This window comes from Malaya genurostris, chromosome 2 (assembly GCF_030247185.1).
Source record: "Malaya genurostris strain Urasoe2022 chromosome 2, Malgen_1.1, whole genome shotgun sequence".
NCBI lineage: Eukaryota > Metazoa > Arthropoda > Insecta > Diptera > Culicidae > Malaya > Malaya genurostris.
Window position 1 is genome coordinate 95,219,563 of NC_080571.1, and position 15,882 is coordinate 95,235,444.

The 15,882-nt window shown below is 36.4% G+C and overlaps 3 protein-coding genes across 3 annotated transcripts; 2 read left to right on the forward strand and 1 right to left on the reverse strand.

The window, feature by feature from the left end:
• The first annotated feature begins 215 nt into the window (after positions 1 to 215).
• LOC131430750 (chromatin assembly factor 1 p55 subunit-like) lies at positions 216 to 2,452 on the forward strand. The gene is made up of 3 exons (XM_058595949.1): positions 216 to 654; positions 724 to 900; positions 978 to 2,452. Exons 2-3 carry the CDS (start codon positions 888 to 890, stop codon positions 2,243 to 2,245), a joined length of 1,281 nt encoding a protein of 426 aa, XP_058451932.1. The 5' UTR covers positions 216 to 654; positions 724 to 887; the 3' UTR covers positions 2,246 to 2,452.
• Positions 2,453 to 2,867: 415 nt separating this feature from the next.
• LOC131431984 (SAP domain-containing ribonucleoprotein) lies at positions 2,868 to 4,365 on the reverse strand. The gene is made up of 3 exons (XM_058597989.1): positions 4,162 to 4,365; positions 3,909 to 4,002; positions 2,868 to 3,852 (listed from the first exon to the last, which is right to left on the reverse strand). The coding sequence occupies exons 1-3, from the start codon at positions 4,189 to 4,191 to the stop codon at positions 3,038 to 3,040; spliced, it is 939 nt and encodes a 312-aa protein (XP_058453972.1). The 5' UTR covers positions 4,192 to 4,365; the 3' UTR covers positions 2,868 to 3,037.
• A 3,209-nt stretch (positions 4,366 to 7,574) lies between these two features.
• Positions 7,575 to 9,198, forward strand: LOC131432005 (uncharacterized). The gene is made up of 2 exons (XM_058598015.1): positions 7,575 to 7,714; positions 7,771 to 9,198. Exons 1-2 carry the CDS (start codon positions 7,710 to 7,712, stop codon positions 8,897 to 8,899), a joined length of 1,134 nt encoding a protein of 377 aa, XP_058453998.1. The 5' UTR covers positions 7,575 to 7,709; the 3' UTR covers positions 8,900 to 9,198.
• Positions 9,199 to 15,882: the final 6,684 nt, after the last annotated feature.

Sequence of the window (15,882 nt, forward strand, 5' to 3'; positions counted from 1 at the left end):
ATCATTTGAACATATCACTTAACGATAAAGTATTCATTTATCAGATTTCAGATCATGACTTTTTCTAATGATACCTCAATGTAGTAATAAAGTATCTGCCATCGCTGCTCGCATTATTTAGTAGAGGCGTGCAAAACAGCTCATTTTGGTGAACAGCTCCGAACCGATCAGCTCACCAAAGTGAATCGATTCGATGTATCAGCTCATCAGCTCTTTCAGTTTGAATTTAAGGTTCATTTTGTGCGTCATTTTTCTTATGCACCGGTTATCTTTCATATGCATGATCGAAATTGAATCATTGATTTGAATGCAATGCGAATTAACTTATCTTTAATTGATGTCGACTAAATTGAATCTCTTAAAGAGCCGAAGATCCGATCAGCTCGTAGGATGTTCCCTTCGTCATAATTTAGTGAACTGGGTAGCAAATGAGTGAGCTGGTGAGCTGCGGTTCTTTTGAAAAGAGCTGTGAGCTGTCAGCTCACTTCAATGATTCGATTCACTGGAACAGCTCAGGAGCGAATTGCCCATCTCTATTATTTAGCAAAGAAAGGATAACGAGCATAGCACAATCAACGCAGAAAGGTGTCGGTATTAAATTCTCGATTCGTTCGAGTTTCTTGTAACAGTTTTCTTTTTCGACTGAATAGGAAGGTTAGTATGAATCGAAAAACTTTTTAATAGCGTGGAAATAATAAACACTTATTTTTTCGTTCATTATAGATTACTTTCAATAGATCTTCGATTAGTACGCGGCGTGTCTGCTCGCACTAATACTAAGGAACTCGAAAAAGCAGGGGTGCAGTGACTTTTCTATCTTCTATAACCTGTATAATTTGGCGGGTGATTACTCTTGATTCGGCAGAAGAAATTGCATCTCGAACAGAATGGGTGATGGTGGTAAGAATTGTTTGAATATAAATCAATTGTCTTTTATTGGTCATTATGCATTACAATCGCATCAATGCATTTTTCAGCTGAGGCTTTCGACGACGCAGTAGAAGAACGGGTCATTAATGAAGAGTACAAGATATGGAAGAAGAATACACCTTTTCTGTACGACCTTGTAATGACTCATGCGCTGGAATGGCCGTCATTAACTGCTCAATGGTTGCCGGATGTGACTAAACCGGAAGGCAAGGATTACTCCGTCCATAGACTGATTTTAGGTACGCATACCTCTGATGAACAGAATCATCTGCTGATTGCTAGTGTGCAGCTGCCAAACGAAGATGCCCAATTCGATGCCAGTCATTATGACAACGAAAAGGGTGAGTTTGGCGGATTTGGATCAGTCTCGGGGAAAATTGAAATAGAAATCAAGATTAACCACGAAGGAGAAGTAAATAGGGCCAGATACATGCCGCAGAATCCTTGTGTGATTGCTACTAAAACGCCGTCTAGTGATGTCCTCGTGTTTGACTACACTAAACATCCCAGCAAACCTGAACCTAGTGGAGAATGTCATCCAGATTTGCGTCTTAGAGGACACCAGAAAGAAGGCTACGGCTTGTCATGGAATCCAAACCTTAACGGGTATTTGTTGTCTGCCAGCGATGATCATACTATTTGCTTGTGGGATATCAACGCTACTCCAAAAGAACATCGTGTAATTGATGCAAAGAACATTTTCACCGGACATACTGCTGTTGTTGAGGATGTGGCATGGCATTTGTTGCATGAATCTTTATTTGGCTCTGTGGCAGACGACCAGAAACTAATGATTTGGGATACCCGGTGTAACAACACATCCAAACCATCGCACACAGTCGATGCTCACACAGCCGAGGTCAACTGTCTTAGTTTTAATCCTTACTCTGAGTTTATTCTGGCTACGGGCTCAGCGGATAAAACTGTGGCGTTGTGGGATCTTCGCAATCTAAAATTAAAATTGCATTCGTTCGAGTCGCACAAAGACGAAATCTTCCAAGTCCAGTGGTCTCCTCACAATGAAACCATATTGGCATCATCGGGAACCGATCGCAGGTTACATGTGTGGGAAATGTTCAAAATCGGTGAAGAACAAAGCGCAGAGGATGCGGAAGACGGTCCACCAGAACTACTGTTTATACATGGTGGTCATACGGCGAAAATTTCCGATTTTTCGTGGAATCCGAACGAACCGTGGGTCATTTGTTCGGTTTCAGAGGATAACATAATGCAGGTTTGGCAAATGGCTGAGAACATCTACAACGACGAAGAGCCAGACGTACCAGCAAATGAGATTGAAACTGGTGCAACATGAGGCAAAGAATATATTCAAGTGATGTTGTGTATTGTTTTAGATAAGTGTCGTTTCGTAATTTCAATCATCTTGACTGTTGCTGCAGGGAATTCCTAGTTTTAAAAACCTACAGAATGGATACTGAAAGGTCAACCGTTTTTTTAGAAATACTGTAATTCGGCTGGTTCCCAGATTCCAGAAATAAATCGTTTCGCTACAACAACGTAACTAATTTTCTTTTTTTTGCCTTATTACAAGTTTCAAAGTTATTGTTATATGAACTTCACCTACTTTTGAATATTTTAAGTCATGTGATACATGAATATTTTGTTTAATGAACATTCTTTACCAACAAAAGTGTCTAGTAATGATCGACAATGTCAGCAAGAAATGACCAGCTGAATGTTTATTAAAGTTATATTCACAATCTTAAAAAAAAACAGCCATTGTTGAGAGTCACAGAAGCAGTTTTCTCCGCGGCTTATTTTTAAAAAAAGTACCAAACTGATATTTCTGCTTTGAACTTCCGCTCAACGATAGCAGAGAAAACTACTTTTGTCTTTTGCAACAATGGCCGTTTTCCTAAGAATGTAATTTGCCCCTTAAAACGCATTCCTTTCCGGTTTCACCAAAAAAAAACTCATTTGACGTATGTAAGTTATGTATTTCAGAAATCTACAGTAGAAACAACTCCCATTCTCCGAAGTTGGATGAAAAACTATTTGGAACACGTTAAACTATGTCGAGGATCCAAGAAATAAAATCTTCTAACGTGTGATAATTGCTGGAATTAAGTTAATACAATATTGACGCTTAGGCGACATTCTTGAATCGTTCCAGTCGTAGTCGAGCTCGCTCACTGTAATCTGTGGTTGTGCTACTGGTTGCAGTTATGGCTACTTTGCCAGTTGCGGTAAGCTTGGAAGCTGTTGCTGCTTCACCAAATCTTGCCTGTCGCTTCTGTAACTTCTCGTCCAGTTCCAGTTTAGTTACCTTGTTTGATACACTTCCGCCGAATCGCTCAGCGCGTCTTTTAAGTGCATCCAAAGAAATCAAACTGTTCGTAGAGGTAGTAGAACTACCAGCACTTCCCAATCCAAAGCGTGCAGCTCGGGCCTGCAATTTTGAATCAGATGATTCGGTAGTTTGTGCGCCAAACTTTTTTGCGCGCATTTCAAGTCTTTCTTGGGCGGTCATTTGACTCAGTTTAATTATTTTCTTCTCCGGTTCTCCTGATTGTTGTTCAGAGCTCTTAGTAACAGTTTCCTTATTTTTTGACTCATTGGAGTCACCAGCAACGGATGTCACTGCAGCCGGTGTGGTAACGGGGGTAGGAACTGAAATCGATATGTTTCGTTTGAGAGCTACTTTCTTATGCGGCAACGACTGTTCCTCCTTCTTTCCCTGTTCCGGCTCATGATCCTTGCTACATTGATCGAGAGCCTTCTGCTGCTCCGGTGATTCAGACTTGGATGCTTCACTAGGAGTAGGCGATTTTAGCATTCGATCCTCCTCTACGGTAACATCTTGAAGTTTCTCTTCTTCCTCTTCTAGAATATCATCATTCAATTCGTCGTCTTCCAGAAGATCTTCAGAATTAGCAGTATCTTCCAAGGGATCGCCGCCATCTAGAATAAGAAACTGCCATTAAAACAGAATAAAATATATCAGCTATATGTAATACCAATTAATGCATTCTGAAGCCTTTCTACCAGTTCGTTTTTATTCCCCAGTGTGTTGAGGCCACGGGTTTTTAATTCCTTCTTGAGATCAGCCACCTATTAACAAAATTAAACCAAAACAAACTTTATTTCTAAGTCCGAATTAAATTTTAAAGTCAAATGCTATCATAACCTGAAAGTTCGCGTCGACCATTTTTTATTTGTTTTCAGTCTGTGTAATCGAATCTGCTGCAAGAGACGAAAACCAATACTTACCTTCATTTTAGAAATATCATTATCGCTCATCTTGCTAAACTTATCTTCTCACTCGTTTTCTGCAGATTTATAAAATAATATAGAAGTAAAACTATTCCTATTTCTCCAGCAAATACAATAATTCAATCGATGACCCGTCGGTTATTTTTCACCGGAGATGTAAATTGCAAATTGTTATTACATTCTGACGTTTAGACCTTCATTGACAGGGTTGCCATTGTGGCCGATATATTCCGAACCGCCAGTGTTCAATAGTAATTCCCCCGTGTAAATGTGCACAGTAATTGCGGGTGTACGTTATTTGACCGAATTTTGTTTGGCATGAATTTGTTCGGCATAAATTTGTTTGGCATAAATTTGTTTGGCATAAATTTGTTCGGCATAACTTTTGTTTGACATAAATCTGTTTGGCATAATATCGTTTGGCATAAAACAAAAAAGATATACTGTTTCATTTGGCATAACTTTCATTTGGCATAATTTCAATTGTGCATATTTTGTTTTGATTCGTTTTATGCTGGGAGTAATTCAAAAGGTTGAAATACATAACGGCCGGATAACATTGGATTATAGGCTTTCCGATAAGTGATTGGACGAATCAGACTGCGTTACCTCGGCGGCTTAGCGCAGCCGAGGTTGCCTTGCCCTCCTTGTGGTCTAAAACTAGAAAATAAATTCTCAAGGTGGCTTCGCCGCCTTGCTGTTTTCTAATGTGAAACTAAGGGATAGCTCCTAGCTTTAAATAAACCGGGCAAACGAGTGGATTACAGGTTTGTGTGCGGGGGCCGTCACTTCCGACGCCAATTATGCCAAATGAAAATTATGCCGAACAAGTTGAAGTTTCTTGCGAGTTGTTCCATGCGAAGTTGTAAAAAATTATCTACACAAAGTTTTAATGAAACATTACAATGATTGTTTGCTGCATTTTTATTCAATATGTGTTCGGATATATGTGTTTGATACACCAGGAACGTTTCGCCTTTCGCATATAGAAAATCAATTTTTGCCTTTCGCATATAGAAAACCTATGCAATTACTATGAAAACCGACTTTTGAACCGAGGCTTGGAGGGCCGAATGTCATATACCATTCGACTCCGCTCGACGAACTAAGAAAATGTCTGTGTGTATGTGACAAATAATGTCACTCGATTTTCTTAGAGATGGCTGAACCGGTTTCCACAAACTCAGATTCAAATGAAAGATCTTATAGTTCCATAGATCGCTATTAAATTCTATCCCGATCCGACTTCCGGTTTCAGAATTACAGGGTGATATGCACCAAAAAATTGAAAATAAATGTCACTTACTTTTCACAGAGATGGTGTGACCGATTTTCACAAACTAAGATTCAAACGAAAGGTCTTATAGTCCCATAGATCTCTATTGATTTTTTCCCGATCCGACTTCCGGTTCCAGAATTACAAAGCAAATGTGCAAATCTATGAGGAAATGCGCATTCAATTTTCTCGGAAATTTCTCAACCGATTTTTATAAATTTAGATGCAAATAAAAGGTCTTGAGGTTCTTCAAAAATTCTTTGAGAAGTTGATCTAGATCCGACTTCCGCTTCCGATATTACAGTGAGATTAGTAAAAATTTTCAATTTCATGAGGATTTTTTCACAAGCGATGCAAAACGAAGTTGGTGGATATATAAATCTACTTTGGAACTATTAGTGCGCGGTTTCCGCTTCCGAACGCACCGGTAATAGTGAAGAAAAACTCCAAAAACGGAACTCACTTCTATTTCTTAGCAAAGGTTAAACCGATTTTCACAAATGATTATCATTTAAATTAAAGCTCTCATTGTCTTAAAAGATACTGTGCAATTTCATCCAGATTCGACTTTCGGTTCCGAAATTATAGGGCAATGAGTATCAAAACTTTCAAAGTGTCATGCAAAATTATGCAAAATCGGTACGCAAAAAAAAAAGAAACTTGACAGAATCTTCTAGTGATGTTTTTGAAAAATATAAGTAATATAAGAAAGGGATCATTACACCACTAGGTGGATAAAAAATGTTTTTTTTCACATCTACTACTGTATACTATATAGCATGGTTGAGGGCAAAATCATCATAATATAATGATGACTGGTAAACAACTTTGACCAAGAATATTTTGCTCTATCTCTAACATAAATTTCTTATACAGTATAATATATAATCAAATACAAATATTTTGTATTTGGTATTATCATAACATGTTGACCGGGTAGCTGACTGAGTTGAAATGTAGTCATGTGTCAAATGAGGGCAAACTGAAAATCACCGTTGCGTACGACTTTGCACACGGAAACCCATAAGCGATCGACTTGCCTAACAACCGTTAAATTTCTTATGCACATTGAAATCTCTACTTGGATGTCTGTTCTTTGGGCAAACCCCAGAAGAAATCACTCCACTCTGGAACAACTCAACGAAATATCACCTAATCTAATTCGAAATTTTCTTACCTAATCCAACACAATGCTTTCTAAACTTTCATAAACCCATGAGTCTCGCAAAATCCCTTCAAGGCTGTTCTAAGCCCGCTAATCTCACACAATCCCCCACAAGAGCAGATCACTTTATTAAATACGCATTTAATTTATAGCCTCTTGGCAAAAAATATTTCCGTTTTTATATCAGCTTTCATTGCCACAAAAGTAAATGAGCAGTTAATTTCGAGCAAGAATCGGCTGTGGAATCGGTTGAAACGGATAATTAAATTCCACGAAAGAAATGTAATACCGAGACTTTACTTCTAAAGCAGACAAAAAACAAACTATTATTTTTTAACAAATGTTTGCGAAAAAATCGATTTTCAAAAATCTGCAACTAAAAATATTTGGCAGTTCATTTGAGAAATCTGCAGATCTAGCATCTTTGGCAAGAATTACTCAAATTCAGAGATGCCAAATCCAAAGATTATTCCTTGTTCCACAGATTTTCAATGTGTTGCAGATTTTTAAATATACCCATTTTCATATATTGCTGTAGGTGTAACATACGATCAGGCCCGCCGAGAGAAAGGGAGTAAAAGGGGGAATTCCCTCGGAAAATGAAATAATTATATTTTTTTTAAATTTTTGCACATTTGGCATAAAAAATACTTTGTTAGGTTGATGTTTTTTTTTAAATTTCATAATTCGATGATATTTCCACGCCCACAAATCTCTAAACCAGCAATATTGCAGTCCCCCAGGACCGGATTTTCTTTCGATGACGACGACATATTAACACAGATTTCTTGAAGCTCAAATAATAAATTTTGAAGGAATAGCGTGTCCGGATTACAATTTTACACTTTGAGTTTTCCCTAACATTTCTATCTTCCAACAAAATTTGCTTAGTATCATTTTCGAAGTGCACACCGATTTTAAAACAAATAACCTGGCATCATCTTGAGAAATTGAGTACCGGTGAATAAGCGTGTAATACATAGTTGATGAATGAATGATAAGAGAAGAGCAGAAAACAAAAACAATACAAATGAGTCATGTTCGCTGGATATAGATAGACAATTTGATTAAACTGGCCATGTTACAATAGAATACGCCCACAAAATGAGGTAAATTTGTTAGCCACCAACCGAGTAAATTTCTGTTGAGAGTTTATACTTTTCAGATATTTCATACAACTTATTTCAATACTGATACTCTTTCGATGGATTCCGAAAACGTGGGCTGAGATACATGAATGCAAGATCGAGAGATATGATTCAGATGGTGAGGATTATTGTGTTTTCCGAAATGTGCATATTTCTGAAAACACCAACCAACTTTCGTTCAGTTATCCTTCGGGAATATTGAAACCTACACATGTGGCCTTCGAAAATTCCTCCATGAAGCATCTTCCAGTAGAGTTCCTGCAGCCTTTCGGTAACGAGCTTAAATTTCTGAAAGCAGAAAATTGCCAACTGCGGTCGGTTACTATTACAAATAATATGCAGGTTCTGCATTCTAAAAATAACTTCATAAACAAAGTTATTGTTCATCAAGATGCACAAAGTTCTGTCTTGAGGGAATTAGATCTAAGTTCAAATCGATTGGAAGGCATTCAAAACATTACTCGATGTCAGAAACTACAAGTACTAAATTTAAGTAAAAACGAGAATCTAGCGAAAGATAGTGTTATTGATCTATCGTTATATGCCGGCTTTCGGGAGTTGCGAGAGTTGTACCTTGCCGATGTTGGTGCCTTCTATTTAGATAATAGCAAAGGAGTTGGATTGCCATTTTTAGAACTACTAGATTTATCGGAAAATAGTCTTATTCCATCGGATTTAAGACTTGAGCACCTGTACGAATTTACCGCTTTACAAACACTTAAACTGAACGACAATAACATGGTTCAATTGGATTATGGACAACTACCCGATTTGAAGGCCCTGAAAAAAGTGTACATCAACGGTAACAATTTTCCATGTCCTACTTTGAAAGTGATGCTACAGTTTTTACATGAAAAGAATATTGAAACGCCACCTGAGCGACATAGTAACTGTCAATCTCATCAGCAAGAAGTCGAAGGAATGTGCTGTAAGTTTGTGTCATCGCCTATCTATCCAAAGCCAACTGATAGGTCAACGACTGCTACTTCGATAGTTGTCGATCAAACGGAAGACCCTCGAATAGAGCCGCCTATTGAGTTGGTTGATGACGGATTTCTTTGGGGTATTGTTGCTATTGGAGTTGTAGGGGTTATCATGGCAGCTATTGCCGGTTACTTCGTCTATCGGAAGTTAGCTAGACGTTGACGTACTTTAACCTCTAGCAATACCCGATTTCAACCAAATTGATATGTTATTTCCTTACCAATCGGAAAAAGAAATATGCTTAACAGGTTTCTGAATTTTATACGTGAGAAAAGTATAAAATTATATTTTGCTGGTATTCTAAGTTTTCTAAAGCTACCTAAAGTCAAACTAACAAGATAAGTACAAAAGTGATATTACCGTTCTGTACATAACTGTCCCATATACGTAGGAAATCCCAACGGACAATTATGCGTAGCGATAGTGTACGTTTGAATGAATAAAAGATTTTTTTTTTAATACTTATTGGTAGTAGATCCTTAATTAAAACTCACACCCCATTGCCGTTTCATAATCATTGTTTGCTTCGTGAAGACGGTGCATACCAACAAGCACCAAAAATGTGAGAACCAGGCAGAGATTCAATGTCCTCTTAAAAATATCACTAAGAATTTCCAGAGCGGTGTTGTAATCGGTTAATATGTATCCCGCAATCCCTCAAAGGACTCGAAGTTCATGCGTGCGAAATTGAATACAAGGGTGGTATGTGATGATTTTGATTTTTCAATAATCATGTTTTAAAGGGTTTATTTATTGACTTTTCTTTATTTTCATACCGATTAATGACAATAATAATTTTCGTATGAGGGCCGCTTTAGGCTGTGAACCATTTCGCGGTTAATTTTAACTTTTGGTTAAAATCTGACACTCGAGTGGTTATTTTGATGTCAAAAATAACCCTGCTCGAAAGCATGCTCAGGCACTCAGGCAAAAAATATATGGAATTTCACAATTATTTCGTATGAAGTCACGAAAATTGGAATTCCAATAAAAAGCTTTATGAAATTCATACGAAATTTTTAGGAACATTGTGCGAAATTTCTATGTCAAACATGACTTCTCTCATGTACTGTGGAAATCATAAGTTGTTCGTATGAAAACTATAATAGTGATAGATGAGATGTATTTTGCAGATTTGCAAATGATTTTGCGAAGAAAATTCTAATATCAATTCTTTAGCTAAAACTATTTCCAGTGCAAAATAAACCCAAATAACTTTTCATCTTCTCCTTCTTCTTTCTGAATGACGTCACCTCACAGAGATGACACCGATTGATGTCACAGCAACTTAGGCTGTATTACCAGTTAATTTTTGTTCATAGCCCAATGGACTTTCTTTTCACTGGACTACAAGCGAAAATCTCGCTGTGTGGCTACGTCGAATCACCAAAGTACGGATGAAAATTCTTTTTTCTCGCGAAATACTCGAATTTTCACAGCATTAACACGATTAAACGTCCTCCCCCGTTGAGAGATTCACATTCATTGGAATAATTCTTTTTTTTCCCTTTATGGGCTGCTCTGGCCGAGGGGGGTGGTTACAACGATCCACACTTTCCATACCAGACGAACTAGGCTATGGTGCCCAAATGAACATTAGTAACGAAGGAGGAAATCCTCCAGCATGTAACCCAAGCGACAGATTCCTTTGCGGCTATCAATTTGCAACGAAAGATACGAGTATCTTCTATTGCAAGTTCGCCAGAGAATTTGTCACTTGAGCAGGAAGTGTGTGCTTCACCCTGTAACCAGTCAATCATTGAGTCGTGCGTCTCTGTCGTATTCGTATTTTGTCATCCTACCAGCTGCTTCTGTGTCTTAAATGTCCTCGTCGATGAAACTTTGCAAATTTCGCATTGTATCCGCTTCGGTCTTGTCCCTGCTTTCCTAAATAGTCTTATATGTCTGAAGCGGTACAAACGATTATTACTTTAAAGTTCCTAAACAGATGTAGATATGTTTGATCTACTAACACTATCCATTCTAATCTGCTCTGATTAATTCTATCTTTGTCGAAGTTACGTTACATTTCCTTTTCCCCATTGCATCGCTTTTTTATTATGCCGGAGAAACCTGTTAATATCTCAATGTGATAATTTATCAAGAATAAAGAAATAAATATTTATAATATTACAATAACAACAACAATAATAATAATGATAATAATAAAAGTAATAATAAAAATAGAAATATTGTGACTTACCAAAAGTTAATATGTCATCAAAAGATTTATTACAATAACATACCAATGTTTCGTCGTTTCACTGGGGCTCTTGATTTGTTTTCAATTTCCTTTTGGTATTCCTGTAGCATCCTAGTATATCCATATCGTTTTTGTCTATAATCTTTCATTTTGATATTTTCTCGTGATAAGAATAAAAGAAAATTAGGTGTTAGTAAGCTTGTTAAATTATATAATGTAAGGATGCGCATTTAACACTAGATTGCCCAGGAAAGTCACAATATGTAAACAATGGAAGGACCGCGTGAAATTCTGTGAACTTTTTTAATTCTTTATTTACCGATATATGCACTTAGGAATACTGCACTAGCTTTTATTTATTCTGTCACAGTTTATATTATTGACTTTCTCTCTTTCCATCATTCTGACTGCCTTTGAGCAGTCTAGGTCTAAACTAAGTGTTGGGCCTTCTAGTGTTGAGCACGCATCCAGGAAACAAGAACTACATGTATTTCGTGAAGAAATACTAGGTGTGATTGGATGAAATGGTCCACGTGAACCGCTCTCTTCCAGAAACACACATCTCACACTCTTAGTTAGAAGGTGACATCTGTGTCCAAGTTTGAGAAATCTAAGTACATTCAAACCTTTCCCGATATGAGAGTGTATTCACACTTGATTAATCAGTTTCGTCATCATTGCAATTTGTAAACATTACCGATACCGAGCCGGATCGGAAAGGTTTGAAAGTTCTTAAACGGTTCATAGGATATCAATTTACTCCTATTCCTGATAACAATAGTCCTCCTTTTAGAATTAAATTCACCAAGCTCAGGACGAATATGATATATTAATATTCATCCCAACTGGATCAAAATAATTCAAATTGGTGACCAATTCCAGGCATAAGAATGCTCGAAACCACCTAATGACCTATTGTCAATTTCAAGCATTATTAGTCCTGTCCACTCCGTGATCGATTCAGACAACACAATAATTTTCATCTTTTAAATTTATAAGCTAACGATCGATCTCGGTATGGTCAGACTTTGTAAATACGCGAAGTGTAAATTGACTCCCACCCCCATCCACCAAGCGGGGGTACGCACCCTGTAGCTCATCATCCAAAGCCTAGGGACATTCATTGGAATAATTCTATTATTTTAATAAACCTGCACGGAAAAGCCAGTGATCGCAAAATAACTAAAATATTCACCCGGATTCTGCATTTCGTTCGAATCGGATTGTTTCGATCGAATGCGAAATTTGGCATTCTGTAGCTCGATCGAGTTCGAGTTTTCCATACAAAAGCATCACTCGATCGAATTAGAGAATGCAAATTTTTACATTCTTTCGACAAAATCCGATTCGATCGAAATACAGAATATGGGTGATTAGTTGTTTTTTGAATTTGATTGGTAAAATTTGGTACAACTAATCGATTTTTGTTTTAACTCAACTGTCATTTTTGATTTATCGTGGTGGAGGTTTATCAATGACACCCAGCAAAGAAAAGCACGTTACAGTTGAGCAATGACATACACCCTAATGATTATGATAGACATGTGATATCGGTATCACTGTACACCATGAAATCACATGTCTGTCACCCTGAATCACGGTGGTATCACGCGAGCATCATGATACAACGGTGATTTCTGTACTACGGTCATTTATCGTTGTACTGTTCAAAATCACATCGCTGTTTACTGCTACCAAATACAAATAATAATACCCCTAAGTCCCATACAAACGAACCGCCAATATTAGGTTCACAGCCTGAACAAGTAAGCCTAGCAAATTACTCCCTTTCATTGCTATAGTTTGAAAATGTGGAAGGAGATCGTTTCTGGCAACGCTTTATGTTAGTTGCTACGGTGCAAAACAAACTTGTTTGTTTATGTTTATCGTTGCTGTATTAAACTGCAACAATCAGTCTAAATATCACCGGCACTAGCACAAAAGATGGAAAATGAACACAAACACCTACGAATCTACAAATATCAATACAGCTAGTAGTATATTCATAGTGGCTTAACCATTCTAGATTATTGTTTAACTTACAATTCGCTTGTGATCTTGATTATCAGATAAAAACTGTTTGTTTATTTATTTTTCACTATAATAAACAGTAACTATGGTGAACTTGTTCTTACCCTTCAGTGCGGGGGCTAGTTTTATAGAAAACTCGTTAAAGTACATTGTCACTCTGACAGTGTATCATGACAGTGTACCGCACGATGCAAAATGTGTCCTTGAAAATTTGTCAAAGTATTCCGTATTATAATTTGTATTTGCTGCTACCAGCGCCATTGCCGAGCGATGGTGAACTCATGAAACAATATTTCCTTTTTCTGAGTATCGAATAATAAACAACCTTCGTTTTATTCTGAAAAAAATCTTGGTAAAATGCCAACAAACAGCATAAAACTTATTTTAGCATATTTTGAAAAAGCAGTCAAACCAAGAAATGTTCATAAATTTGGTGAAGTTTTTAAACACAAACAAGGAAAACAATTTATTCATATTTTTACAGAAAATCAGCACTATTGAGTAATTGTTTTCTATTCAATAATAAGTAAATTTATTGTTGAAATGGATTTAAAAACATAATGATTCATATTTTGATTGCACATGTAATAATAAACGATAAATATCAAATACATCAATAAACCAATTGTTCATCCTGTCTATTTATGACCTATCGAAATTCCATTTATCACATTGGTCTACTATATTCACTTCTGGAAACTCTTGCGTCATAGGGTTGAATGCCGTTGGATGGAAAGAAAATTTGTTTTTAAATTGTTTAGAAAGAGTCTTTTTGATATGAATAGAGAACAGCGAATCATGTCTTTCAGTGTGAGTAAATTGAAGCAGAACACGCCCCAAGTTACATATTCAATTTAAGAAATACCTGTAGTAGTTTTCAGTGTTACTTCATCAATATAGCATAACAACTTTAAACTCCTCAAAATCCAAATAAAACCATTATGAGATTATATTCCAGTCTAGTAGACCATTTTTCATAAGATTTATGAAGCAAAATGAAGCATCAAACCTATGTCAAATCTATTTCGGAATGATTTAATATTCTAGAAGGTTTTGAAATCAGCTTTATGATGAACATAATCTTTTTTATGGAAATTTCGTAATGAATAAATTATTACGTTGAAAAAAAATTTCTGGAATATGTGTGTGCCATGCCGTTTTTGATGGTTACATATTAATAATATCTTAGATTTATTTACTATTTTAAGACTCAATGTTAAATGTTTATGCGCTCTTATTTTTATCGTGAACATGCGGGTGAAAAAGAAATTATGACTGAACACCTTGAAATTTATACGTATTTGGCAAAAGTCGGCATGATTTACAAACAAAATTTAGTGATTCATCACCTTTTTGGTAGAAATCAGGGTTGTTGCATAAAAAATAGTTCTCGTGTTCCGAAAATTTGTTCTAAAAGTATTTCATATTTCCTCAATTTTTTATTTATATTTGTTTTATATTTTTATCAGTGAATGTTACGGTAGAACATCGGAATTATGAACAATTTTCCCTAATGTTAATTACATTTAAACAATCAAGGAAAAAATCCTGTATCTTAGAACATACGTGTCAATAATGTACCTTAAAACCATAAAAATTCATATGAGTGGTGATACTGCCCCCTAATGAACACTCAAATAGTTTAATAGCCAAGAGAGACATTGATTATATCTGCCATAAATAAGTTGCTATTAATACACTTCAAATCGCAAATTTTTTTTGTTTCTACATTATAAATCATCGGAGCTGGGAAGTCAAGCTAAGTTTTGAGTTGCAAATTTTTTTAGTTTTCAAGAGCTAATCTAATAGCGTTTTTCATTGAAAAACACTGGTGACGTGGAATGGTTTTGCACTTTCGAGCAGACTCTGACGGTGTTTCATTATAAAACACGCCACGCCAATTAAAAACGGCATAAGCAACCAGAAGTTCCACAATTACTTAAAACATCTGTTTTCTTGCTGTTTGAAAGTACACGCGGAACTTTTGAGAACTTGAAAGTACACTACAAGTTTCGCGTTAACTTTCTCGCTGCAAAGAAGCTGAACAATGTATTTTATAATATTTTCGACTGCGTCAAGTGTGGATAATTACTTAATAAATGGGTTAATAAACTTCGTAAGCTGTTTAAGCCAAATAAGTCTCTTTTATCACAACTTTTGATTAGTTGGGAAATGTCTCCACTATCAGATTACACATTGGATGAAAAATTAGCCCGCTCAGACAAAATTATGCGCATCTCCCACGCTTCATAGATCTTACGATAATTAGATCCCTAGTACACCTTTTTTCTAATGGATTTGTGATGTGTTTGTGTAGATGCGGTGAAACTCTCAACGGGTGAGCGCGTTGTATCGTGTTACTGGGGAAAAAAATTCGAGTACATCGCGAGAAAGAAAGAATTTTTATCGGTAGTTTGACGACTGGACGTTGCTAACCAGCGAGATTTCTGATTTTCTCGATCACTTGCCACCCTGTTTTTTTCAATTTCTAATTTAATAGAAGCCAAACATGCGCCCCGCATAAAAAAAGATTTGTTCAAAATTCTAAAACTAGATTATTGAAAGAAATCGAACACTTTCAGATGAAAAATTAATCGTTTAAGTACACGAGCGTTTTAACCTTTATTTGATCGTTTGTCGAGAGCGATTGTCACTGACAAACACTGGAGTTAATAAATCAGTTCAGTTGGGAATTGCAAAATCAGTGCAATCCATGATATCACATTCTTTTGCATTGCTTTGCAAGTACTGGTTTTAAGATAGAGAATTTTATGATAGCTTGATATTCGCTGTCAATGTTCTGCATCCACTGTGAAAAAAAACCCGTAGAGCTATTCTTTGTATTTTTTATATCTAAAATTTCAGAAAAGTTGTTTCATAAATACATAAACGAGTCTCAAACACTAGTTAT

Coding starts and splice junctions, on each gene's coding strand:
- LOC131431984 (XM_058597989.1), bottom strand. CDS start 4,191: ATGAGCGATAATGATATTTCTAAAATGAAG. Junction 4,003..4,161: donor ATGATATTTCTAAAATGAAG/GTAAGTATTGGT, acceptor TTTTGTTAATAG/GTGGCTGATCTCAAGAAGGA. Junction 3,853..3,908: donor GCTTCAGAATGCATTAATTG/GTATTACATATA, acceptor TTCTTATTCTAG/ATGGCGGCGATCCCTTGGAA.